General features: G+C 37.9%; 1 protein-coding gene across 1 annotated transcript in view; it reads right to left on the minus strand.

Annotated features, from left to right (window-relative positions):
* UNC13C (unc-13 homolog C) overlaps nt 1–10,731 on the minus strand; it is a 257,718-nt gene extending 246,987 nt beyond the window's left edge. Inside the window, exon 1 of the mRNA XM_080396569.1 lies at nt 68–10,731. Within this exon, the coding sequence (XP_080252695.1) occupies nt 68–89 (22 nt within the window). The 5' untranslated portion in view covers nt 90–10,731. The remainder of the gene's footprint in view (nt 1–67) is intronic.
* Nucleotides 10,732–11,000: the final 269 nt, after the last annotated feature.

Genomic DNA, 11,000 nt, shown 5'->3' on the forward strand with positions numbered 1-11,000 from the left:
TTTTTATAGACACCTACTAAACTTTTGTCACATGAGTGAAGGAGCTTGTGTGATAAGAAAAACCTACCTTTTACAGAGAGAAGTTCCATTCCAGTAGAAAAATATTTTAAAGAACATAAATTTGAATTAAAGTTGTTTTACAAATGCAAAAAAATTCATTTGCCTTGAAGACTGTATTACTCTTTTCCTCCTGTTTCCTCACTGCAAGTGTGTTTCACTTTTCCTGCACGCTCCTCCCAGGTTTCACATGGAGGAAAGCCAGCCAATTGACAGAGCAGTGAAAGACCAACAATGAATTCTTTCTCCCTCATACACACTGAGATGGAAAGGAGAAATTTTACAACTGTTTCCTCACTCATTTCCTCAGCTTCTATCTGCTGCGTGCAGCTGTCTCTAGTCTAAACACATTTCTGAATGTGATCTTTGCCAGCAATAATAAATTCAGTGGAACTATTTTGTTAAGAACATACTTTGGGAGTTCTTAAACTTTAATATTTGCAAAGCATCTGAAATGGTATACAGAAGGGTTTTATTATTCTTTTAACAGACTCACATATTCATTTTATTGTATTATCTATAGATAACCATAAGTAGGCTTCATTTTCTAAAATAAAGTGTGACTAAATATTGCATAAAAAGAAAAGCTGAATTTTAATATACTTCATGAATTTCTAATTCTACTGCAGCACTTCACTGGATAATAAATATTTTCATACAATGTTAAAATATTTTACAATACTCAAAATGTTGAAATAATTATAAAAACTGTGGTGTTTATGACTACTCGTTCATGTTAATACTGGGGTTTTTTTCTTTGGTTTTCAGTTGTGGTTATTATTATATATATATTTCCACAGGCATGTAATATTTTACTTTTTAAATGTTTTGTTCTCTATCATATTATAATTGTAGCCTTTGGTCTTAGGTCTTAAATTCAAGTAGGGAGTTTCCCTGGAGCAGAGGGGAATGCATATGTCTGAGTTCAGGATTGGCTGTCTGCAGTTCCGAGAAACTGGGGTCCGAATGATAGCCATATCTCAAAAGAGAGGCGAGACCTAAAACTGTTTAGCCTGGATAAAAGAAAATTTGGGGAGGTGGGGTGGGTTTATTGGTGTTTGTAAATACCTGATGGGAGGGTGTAAACAAGACTGACTCTTCTTATTGTTGCCTAATAACAATATAGTTGTGAAGAGGCAATGGGCACAAATTGAAACTCATAGTTTCACCTGAACATAAGAAAACTCATTTTTACTGTGAGGGTAGTTTAACACTGAAACAGGTTGTTCAGAGAGGATGTGGAGTCTTTGTCCTTGGAGATACTCAAAACCTGACTGAACACAGTCCTGGGCAACCTGTTCTTGCTGACCCTGTCTTTAGGCAGGGATGTTGGACTACATGATCTACAGCAGTTCCTTCCTTGTGATTCTGTGGTAGCTCGCAATGTCAAAAATCTGTTAAGTGTGACATTGAAGAAAACGCAGCACAGGATTTCATGAAACTCTACAGCCACTCTACATATTGTGCGTAGTCTTGAATTTTTATTCCCCGCGCAAAGTGTCTAGTACTTATGATGTTTTAGGAACACGGTACTATGTCATGTGAAGTTGTTAAGATACTACTTTTTGGTCTTGTGTTTTATATTAATATATTTGCATCTCTCTCTTCTGAATTCTATTTATTCTGAACAAGTCTCCCACAGCAATCTGAGTCTTGGAGCCTGGTTTTCACCTTATGCAAGCAATGGGGTTCCACTGAAGTTAACAGAGCTAGCCTGGTACACTGCCTGAGAATCTGATCCCAAGTGTGCATTTGGGTCAAATGGAAAACTATTTACTTGGAACAAAAATCTAATCACTGCTGACAATGTTCAGTAAATAGAGTCACAAGTATACTTTAGCATGAGTCAAAGTTACACAGCTGCATCTCTATCTTTCTGAAATTCTGTTAACTTGTCTCCTCTTCCTTTTTTTCACTCACCTTCTCAAATATCAGGACCTTTCATATGGAATATTGATTTTCTCCTTGAATCCTTGAAATCCAGCAGAAACAGCATTCACTGTGGTTCATCTACTTTGCTGTGATGTTATGACTGTTTCTTACATATGCAACTGGAAAAGACAATATAAAATATGTAGAGTATACATGAATATAGGCAGAAGGTCATGTGGACTGAGAACAGAGCATGGCCAAATGCTCTTCCACTTGGAAAGGGCATTTATTATATTTAGCAAAAGAATAATGAAAAGCACTGAGCTGGAACAAGCTGTCAAGATGGTGTTTGACTAAAGGGTGTAAGAGTCAAAGCCGCCGTACAACATGCACGTTTCACAAACTGATAGTTTCAGTACCTCAGGCAATTACCCTATTACTTAGTCACGCCCTCCCCAATGTTTTCCCTTTTCCGTAACACCATTTCTTATTTAATGCCTGATATTACATTTCAGTCCAATAACTTGACTAAATTTAAAAGGTTCCAACATTGGAGATCTATACGCAGAATCAAGAATTTAGAAAGACACTGAAAAAGTAACAAGATTTTTTTTACATTGCATTTTTCTCTAAACTATATGAGAACTGCAGATACTCTCGCCTATTGAAAAAAGTAGAGTCAAAGTAATGAGGTACAATTTGTTATTAAGGATGTGTCATCTGATACCTGACACTGTTGAGTACTCTGCTTCCAGAAAATACATGTAATTATTTTTCAATCTAAATGTTCAACTGATCTAAGGAGGAGATTATTCTTTTCAATTGTGAGCTTACGTATTTATGTTTTAGTGAGAATCTGCTTTTTTTAACTTCTCTTTCTTTATATGAATTTATGTAGCATACATTAGCAAATTGAAGCCTGACAGCATCTTTCAGTTAATTCATCAAAAGCAAGGAGATTTCAGTCTGATGATTTACCCCCTTGGCATTAAAACTACATATTGTTCTTCTCAGGAAGTTCCTCTTCCACAGGATACTTGTAAGGCAACAACTATGGTCATGAACTCATAGATTTTAATATAATATCTTGTGAGAGGAAAACAAGGAACAGAGCACATTTGAATACTGATTGCAAAAACATGTGGAATATAACTTCTCAACTTTCACAGGGAAATGAAAACAGAGTCCATTACTGGTTTAAGATATCTTAGTTAGAAAATATTAAAAAATAAACTGAGGGGGATTAGACAAATTTCTATTGATATTACAAATATAGTGTAGGAGCAGTTTTCTTGCAACCCCTCACATCTCTATATGTGAACATTATGAAGCCAGCTTTTCTTGACTACTTATATGCTGACCCATGTACGTTTTGAAAGAACTTTTGGCCATGGAACACTGACATTTTAACTACCTACCTTCTTAAATTCTTCCCTTGAGAAGAAAAGGAATTTGCTCCTTTGCAAATTAATGTAGTGAGTGAAATTTTCAGCTGATCAACATTCTTAAGTATCTCCTTATACTAGCACATGAAGAAATATGCCAGTCACCTCAGTAGACTAGGAGATAAACTGGGTTTTGCCTTCCCCTTGAAGTCAATCATTGGCTTAAATTGAAAGCTAATGGGAGAAGATTTTTGTCTATTATGGGACAAAATTGCACACTCTTCAGACCAAATTCAAAGAGAAACAGGTATTCTCATTATTGTGATCATAACAACACAGGAAGCTGAAACCAACGAGAAGGAATTCAACTGGGAAAGCAAAAAAAAAACCAAACCACCCCCCAAAATATCAGTTTTTCCAAGGAGTTCATTTCTACCTTTCAGAAATATATACACCTGAGAATGCAGAATCTACTCTAATTTTCAGTAGACTCCATAAGTGATAGAAGATAGAAATAATGACCTCTGTAACAAAATATGCTATCAAGAGATACATCATGAAAGCAACAGGATAAGCAGAAAACCAATCAGCTATTTTTGACCCTGAGAAACTATGAGCAATATTGAAGATAGGAACTACAAATTAGATCAGTTTTGTCCTTGTCTCCAAAAGATAGGCACAACTGTGGCTAGGGATAGTAGGTGATGTGTTCTGGGCTTCACAAGAATCACCTTGATAAATGAGTTCAGTGCACTCCATTTACCCTCTTCCAACAGGAAACAAAGGAAGGGCTCTCCTTCAAAATGTTACATGTCATTAACCAAGTACATAGATAAATGTTTTATTGAAATAGCTATTTGTTAGTAATCTCCAAACCTGCAGTGAAAGGTCAAGATTCAGCAATTAAAAAAATCCTGAAGTTTTAACACAAATAACTTGTCATAGACTCACATTCTAACTGTCATATTTGTAATAGTGATAGAACTTGTGTGAAATTGCTTGCTGTCACACAAATATTAAATTGTGCTCATTATAATTAAGAAGGAATAAGTTTCAAAAGAAACTTAGTCATCAGAGGACAAAACATTTCTACTCAGTAACCGATCATTAAAAGCACAGGTTTGTTCCTTACGAAAGGAAATGTTTTCCAGCCCCTTGCACTTCTGTTCCATAAGTTCTTATGTAGCCTTAGCTGCCTTCTTGACTACTTTTATTTTACATTTAGAGACACCTAGTGGCTCGAGTCTGATTTGCTCTGGAAAACAGCAATGATTTCTCATTTCCAGATGAACTTCAGATTTTTTCGGATCTTATTTATCTCAAAACACAGCACAGTAAACATTTGACTTTACCCAAAAAAGTACTAAAACACAGAACTGTACTTCATAGTACACATGAAAAGTACGAGATGACAAAAGAATTTTGTCCCTTTTTTCTTGCTTCAAATACACACATGAACAGTAAACATTATCTAGTATTTAGAAAACGTAGCTTGATTTTTTTTTCTTCAGAACATTCAATATTATTCATCTTATGCACCAGATTTGTTACTTGGCTTCTGTATGTCTCCCTAAACATAGATCACAAGCCAATTTTCATCATGTACATTTGTACTCATCCCATCATCTCTCTGAATTTCTGATTTAGTGGAGTGCTTGGACCCAGATGGCCTTGGTGTCACTGAACTTGCTCTACATGCAAAATAAAAGTGGCAGATAAAAGCCCCTACCAAGAAATTAGTCAAGGCTCAGTAACTGCTTCACCTCCACCCTTAAAAAAAAGAAACATGTTTCTAAGCAAACAGACTAACAGTCTTAGTTTCACTACTCTGTGATTTAGCAGTTTTCTAACCAGTCAGCCCGGGTAATCTTATGGGTCTACAATGAGTTACATATGCTGCAAATTTAATGTGCTTTTTCTTAATCCTTTCAAAACCTCTCCATTCCCGGGACACCTAATGATTACCTTTAATCTGTACAAGCTCTGTATCCATGCTTCTAAATCTTTTCTTCAGCTCACTTAAATACTTGCATTCAAGAAAAGCCATGGAACAATAGTGGAAACTAAGAAGTATGAGATATCTTTATTTCCTGTATCTCAGTTTAATGAACATGTAGGAAGTGCTTAAATGAATGTTTCTAAAATATGTGCAATAGCTCAGCACTCTCAGCCTTTTTTTTTTTTAAATCACTTTATACATAAAACCCCATTAAATACAGATCTACCAGAAACCCAAATATTTCCTATCCTGCTTCTGTAGAAAGAATAGGTAATGTCATTCTCCTGAATTTTCATGTCCCACAAAAGTAAGAAGCAAGGAACTCCTAGAAGCAAGTATAACTGCTATAATTGCCTATGTTTAATGGTCTTACAGGAGGAAGAATACTGGAAAATGTGTGGTCATGATGCTTATTATGAGGAATTGTCCTTGTTTGCACTGGAATAGAGTTAATTTTCTTCCTAGAAGCTGGTATAATGCTCTGGTTTGGATTTAGGATGAGAATAATGTTGATAACATGCTGGTATTTTAGTTGTTGCTAAGTAGTTTTTACACTAAGTCAAGGGCATTTCAGCTTCTCACACCACCCCAACACCAAATAGGTTGGGGGGGGACGGGGGGACACAAGAAGCCAGGAGGAGACACAGCCCGGACAGCTGACCCAAACTGGCCGAAGGACTATTCCATACAATGTGACATCATACTCAGTATATAAACTAGGGGCAAAGCTGGCCAGGGACTGCAGTTCAGGAACTGGGTTGGCATTGGTCAGCATGTGGTGAGCAATTGCATCGTGCATCACTTGTTTTGTATATTCCAATTCTTTTATCATTATGATTATTATTATTTCCCCTTCCTTTTCTGTCCAATTAAACCATCTTTGCCTCAGCCCATGAATTTTACTCTTTTCCCCCAATTCTTTCCCCCATCCTACTTGGGGGGTGGGGGGGCGGAAAGCGGATAAGTAGCTGTGTGGTGTTTGCCTGCCTGTTGCGTTAAACCATAACAGGAATTGTAAAATTGGTAAAAATTACAAAAAAATACCCTATCTTTTTCTCCTTTAAAATATAATTTACTATTTCACACTTTTCCTCAGAAAAGCATAAACAACAAAACCTAAACCCATTTTATGCAGAACTTGCAAGGCAAGAGCGTGAAGTAAGTCATTATAACAAGGAAAAAGCCTTTAAAAATGTGAGAAGGACAAAACGAGAAGGTTACTTCTACAGGCTTAAAACGTAAACTGCAGTACAGCAATAACAAATCACATTTTCGCATTCTGAGCAAAATTAAGCAGTTAATAGGATTTAACTTTCCTCCCTGTTTTCCCTTTGCTCCCTCTAGCGTCTCACAGGGTATAATACAGACCTTTTATCATGGTAAATAAGCAAACCCATACTTACTACTCATATTTAAAAATTAATGATATTGTGAAACTACCTTATTGCTGACCCTAGAAGCTAAAGCATTATTAATTTCTGAGAGAAAAAAGGCAATAAAGTACAGTTTACAGATCCAGTAAGAATTAGGAGATGGAATTCTGTATCAACAAACACGGCCTTGCTTTTATTCCAGGATGTAACAAGTATAGACTTATCTCGCCCTTTCAACTGATAGCAATTTGTGAAATTGCATTTGGCCTCATAGAGGAACTGTTTTAATCAACAGTATTCTTAAGTTTTCAGAAGTATATCCAATGCTGAACATACCCATAGTTCATCTTTGCAAAACAATAGCTCCATTGACATGAAATATGACATTTTTTCATCAATATTTCATCACATTATACATAAGATAATACAATAAATTCTCAGTACTTGACAACTATCCCCTAATGTAATCTAAGCTAATGCTGTTTCATATTTCAGTATGTGACATCTGTCAACAATGTTGTTAACCACTAATTGCTCTTACTCATCTCAAGAACATGCCTCGATTGCTAATTGAGGCCAGATAAATGTTTTCGTTTATTGAAGTTACTTTGCTACCCATTCAGATAAAGAGGGAAATCTTTAAAAGGAGCTGAAGAAAGTTGGAGAAATTAATTATTGGATGACCACAATCACAATAGAAATAGAAATTATTATATGGTCTGAATGGTTAATAAGCCAACACTATTTTTAGTGAGAAACAAATGTACACGTACCTATACAACCCCAGATCATAACAAACAGACCCAGCTTTTTACATTCATAAAAGTTTTTTTTTTAAGTACTTTTCATTAATAGATTTCAAGGCTTTTCATAAAGGAAGTAAATCTCATTCTTGTTAAATTACACATAAGGGTAAAAAAACCCACAGAGGGGAAATCAGCCACACAGTATCTTCAAGTAGGCCAGTACTGAAGTCTGCAATGCAAGACATGGCATTTCTGAATCTAGCACTAGCTCAACTAAACTAAAATAAATCCTCTTCAACAAAAGAATCTGAAAAGTACTTCACAAAACCTCATTTTACCCCTTCTGTTACGAACAACTGTGTCTGGGTAGAACGACATAAGTGGTCTGCATGTCAGACCAAAAATTAGGAAAACTAGAATTAGAATGCAAACCTTCTGTAAAAGCATGTGAAAGTAACACCAAATACAACTAGCAACTGATGACACTAGCTTTGATGCAGAAAGTTTGCTTTTGAAAAGACGTCTTTTTCCTTCAGAACAGATTCTTCCCATGCCTACATCATTCACCATCTACACCCTTTCCCTTTGTGTACATACCCACTTGTGAACTGCCCTTGCCTCCCATGTGGAGATCCCACAGTCCAGGACATACCTTTTTTTCCCAGCAGAATGAAGTGATCTCTCTTGAGCTCAAGCACGTGACCAGTTTTAATTACTTTTCTCTGTGCAGATTCTCCCTTTCCTTACCAGTTGTTGGTTGTGATATTTCAACTTTTCATACATTTAACCTGGACTATGATTCACTACAGATTTAAATTCAAGAATATTCTACAAACATTAGAAGTTATTAATAAAAAGTATTCTGAGCCAAGGTAATTCGTACAGTTTCTTTTCAGATGCAAACTCAGCTGATATAGCAAGTAAGTTGATAAGTCTACGTTTATTCTGTTTTTCCCATAATGCAGATTCTTGCTAAGAACCAGTGCCACAGAACAGGGAAATAGATACACTTAATCTTTGTAATTTTATCTTCCTGTACAGGTGTTGCCTTTGCCACATTTTCAACTTCATGTTGAAAACCAGTTATTTTTAAGCAAAGTTACATCCTATTTGATGTCACCCCTGTTAAACCAGTGCAGAAAAATATAATTTGTGTTAAGCCACTGCTGTAAAAATGCTATTTTAATGATTTACCTATTTCAGCTCTATAGCAGTTCAATCCCTCTTTACAAAATCAATTATTAAAATGAAAACTTTACACATATTGTACAAGGTACAGACGGTTTTAGCTTTAGGTAGGACCAGTTCTTTAAAAAAAACAAAAAAGATATAATTTGGGATGCTACCACAGCCACCTGATATTAAAACTTTTATCATTTACAGCAGATGAAAAGCTATGTCTTTTGTCTTTTTAAACACAACACATTGTAGAGACAGGGAATGAACCAAAACCACTTGGTTTTGAGGGATAGCTCTTAGTATCTGGATATGTAAGTAGTATATATAATATGTATAGCTTTCATAACCAGTATTTTTAACGTGCATCTGTAAATATATTTAAATGGTAGGGTATTAATATGTGTACTACTTTTATGGAATGATTTCTTTTTACCAAGGTAACAAATACGGTTTTCAAAGACAAAATAGAAATCACATAGTTTCATGACCCTCTCTGAGCATGAGATGCAATTCAGGTCTTTGGAGTGACCTTCCCTTTGCGTCAAATCATGCTAAAACGTATGTGACAGTTTTGCTTATGGAAACCTCCATGTATCGATGATTAAGGAGAAGCTGTCAAAATCATTTATTTAGGTTCACAGGCAGAATTCACAATTCACATGAAGTGCCAAAAAGCAGGAGCAATATCTAGTTTATCTGTTAGGTTACTTGGTCTCATACAGTTACTCACTTTCGGGATAAGCACCTTTTGACTTACAAGAACTTTAGCTGCAGTTTCAGGTATCACTATTGATTTAAAAGGGCCAGTGTTCACCTTTTCTGAGAAAAATATTATGGTTCTTCAAGTAATTTGACTTGCATCATCTCATTTAGCTTTCAACGTGATTACAACCAAAACCCCAGAAGCCAGCCCATAAAAGCGGTACTGTTGTAAGCTTTCACCTAAGATACCATATTTCAGTGTTTTTCACTGGGCCTGATGTAATCTGAGCAAACGTCCCCGTTCCCGTTAAAGTTCTACTTTCAAGTTTTATAACTTGTCTGTCATAAAGTGAAACTGATTAAGTAGTCTCATCTTGAAAGGTTTTTATTTTAGTGCATTAACAAAAAAAAAAAGCCGTCAGAAATCTGAACTACAACTGCTAAAACAAAACCAAAAATTTTGGAAAAAACTGTTTCAGAAGCTTACAAACTACACATGCTCCCCCCCTCCCCCCTTCACTTACCCCTAAAATGCAGCTCTATTAGATACAGACTATAATTACATGAACACATTTTAGAATATTACTGATTACCTCAAAGCAGATGCCTCAGGGAAATAGTTTTAGTGGAAATATGAACTCAGTAACACTAAAATAAAACCCACATACTTTAACTACCATACTTGTTATATTAAAATAAAGGAACCACGGGCACTAAAAATAAATCTCTCAACATCCTTACAACTCCCTATGCATTTCAAAAAAGCATCAGGCAAACAAATTTAGGAAATAATGGTTTTAAAGAATGTAACTTTTTTATAATGACAGTGCTTATAATTTTGCTTGCAGCCATATACGTAGCTCTAAGTATTCCAGCAGTTAAGAGGGACTTACGTGTGCACTATACAACCAGCTTGGCCCAGCTCCTCACCAGAATCTTTACGGCCAACAGCTTCTCCATGGCTAACCTCGGAGCAAAGGGAAGGCAAACTATTGAACAAACAGGCATCGCGGTTATTTCCGTGTTCACTCACGGCAACGTATTTATTGTTTTTAGACAGAAATACTCGAAGTTAAGAAACGCACCCCTCAGACGGCGCCCAGGCGCTGCTGCCCTCAGGCATCGCCTGCAGCCGCCGCTCAGGGCCGCACCGGCAGGAGGGTGGTCCCACCCCGCCACACCTGCCTGCGAGCGCCGGCCGCGCCCGGACCCTCGTTAGGAGCAGCGGCACCGCCCGCCAACCGCCGGTGGGAACGGTGTTTCTGCTGCGGGGAGAGCGGGGCGGCTCCCGAGGAAGCTCCCTGTACTTGAGCGGGGCGGCCCCCTGGGAAGTTCCTCTGCGCTGTGGCCTCTGGCCCCCGCTTCCCCTCACGTCTTCATCCTGGTCCCTCAGGGAGGAACGCTAGCGCGGGAGGCGCGAAGGCGCGGGCGCGCGGGCGGGCTCGTACCGGCCTGCGCCGCCCTGTGCTCCTGCCGCGGCGGGAGGCTGAGGAGCGGGAGGCTGAGAAGCGGCCGCCGTCCGGCAGCCGGGGCGGGAGCAGGGCTGGGTGTAGCCCTCTCCGAGCGGGATATAAACTCGTCCCGGGCCGCTCCCCTCTACCACAGCGCTCTGGCTGCCGCCGGCCGGCCTTCCCCTACGCGTGGCGCCTGGGAGCCGCTGGAGGTAAGGGGCTGTGCCGTAGCGGGG

This window comes from Falco punctatus (genome assembly GCF_963210335.1).
Source record: "Falco punctatus genome assembly, chromosome: 7".
Lineage (NCBI taxonomy): Eukaryota > Metazoa > Chordata > Aves > Falconiformes > Falconidae > Falco > Falco punctatus.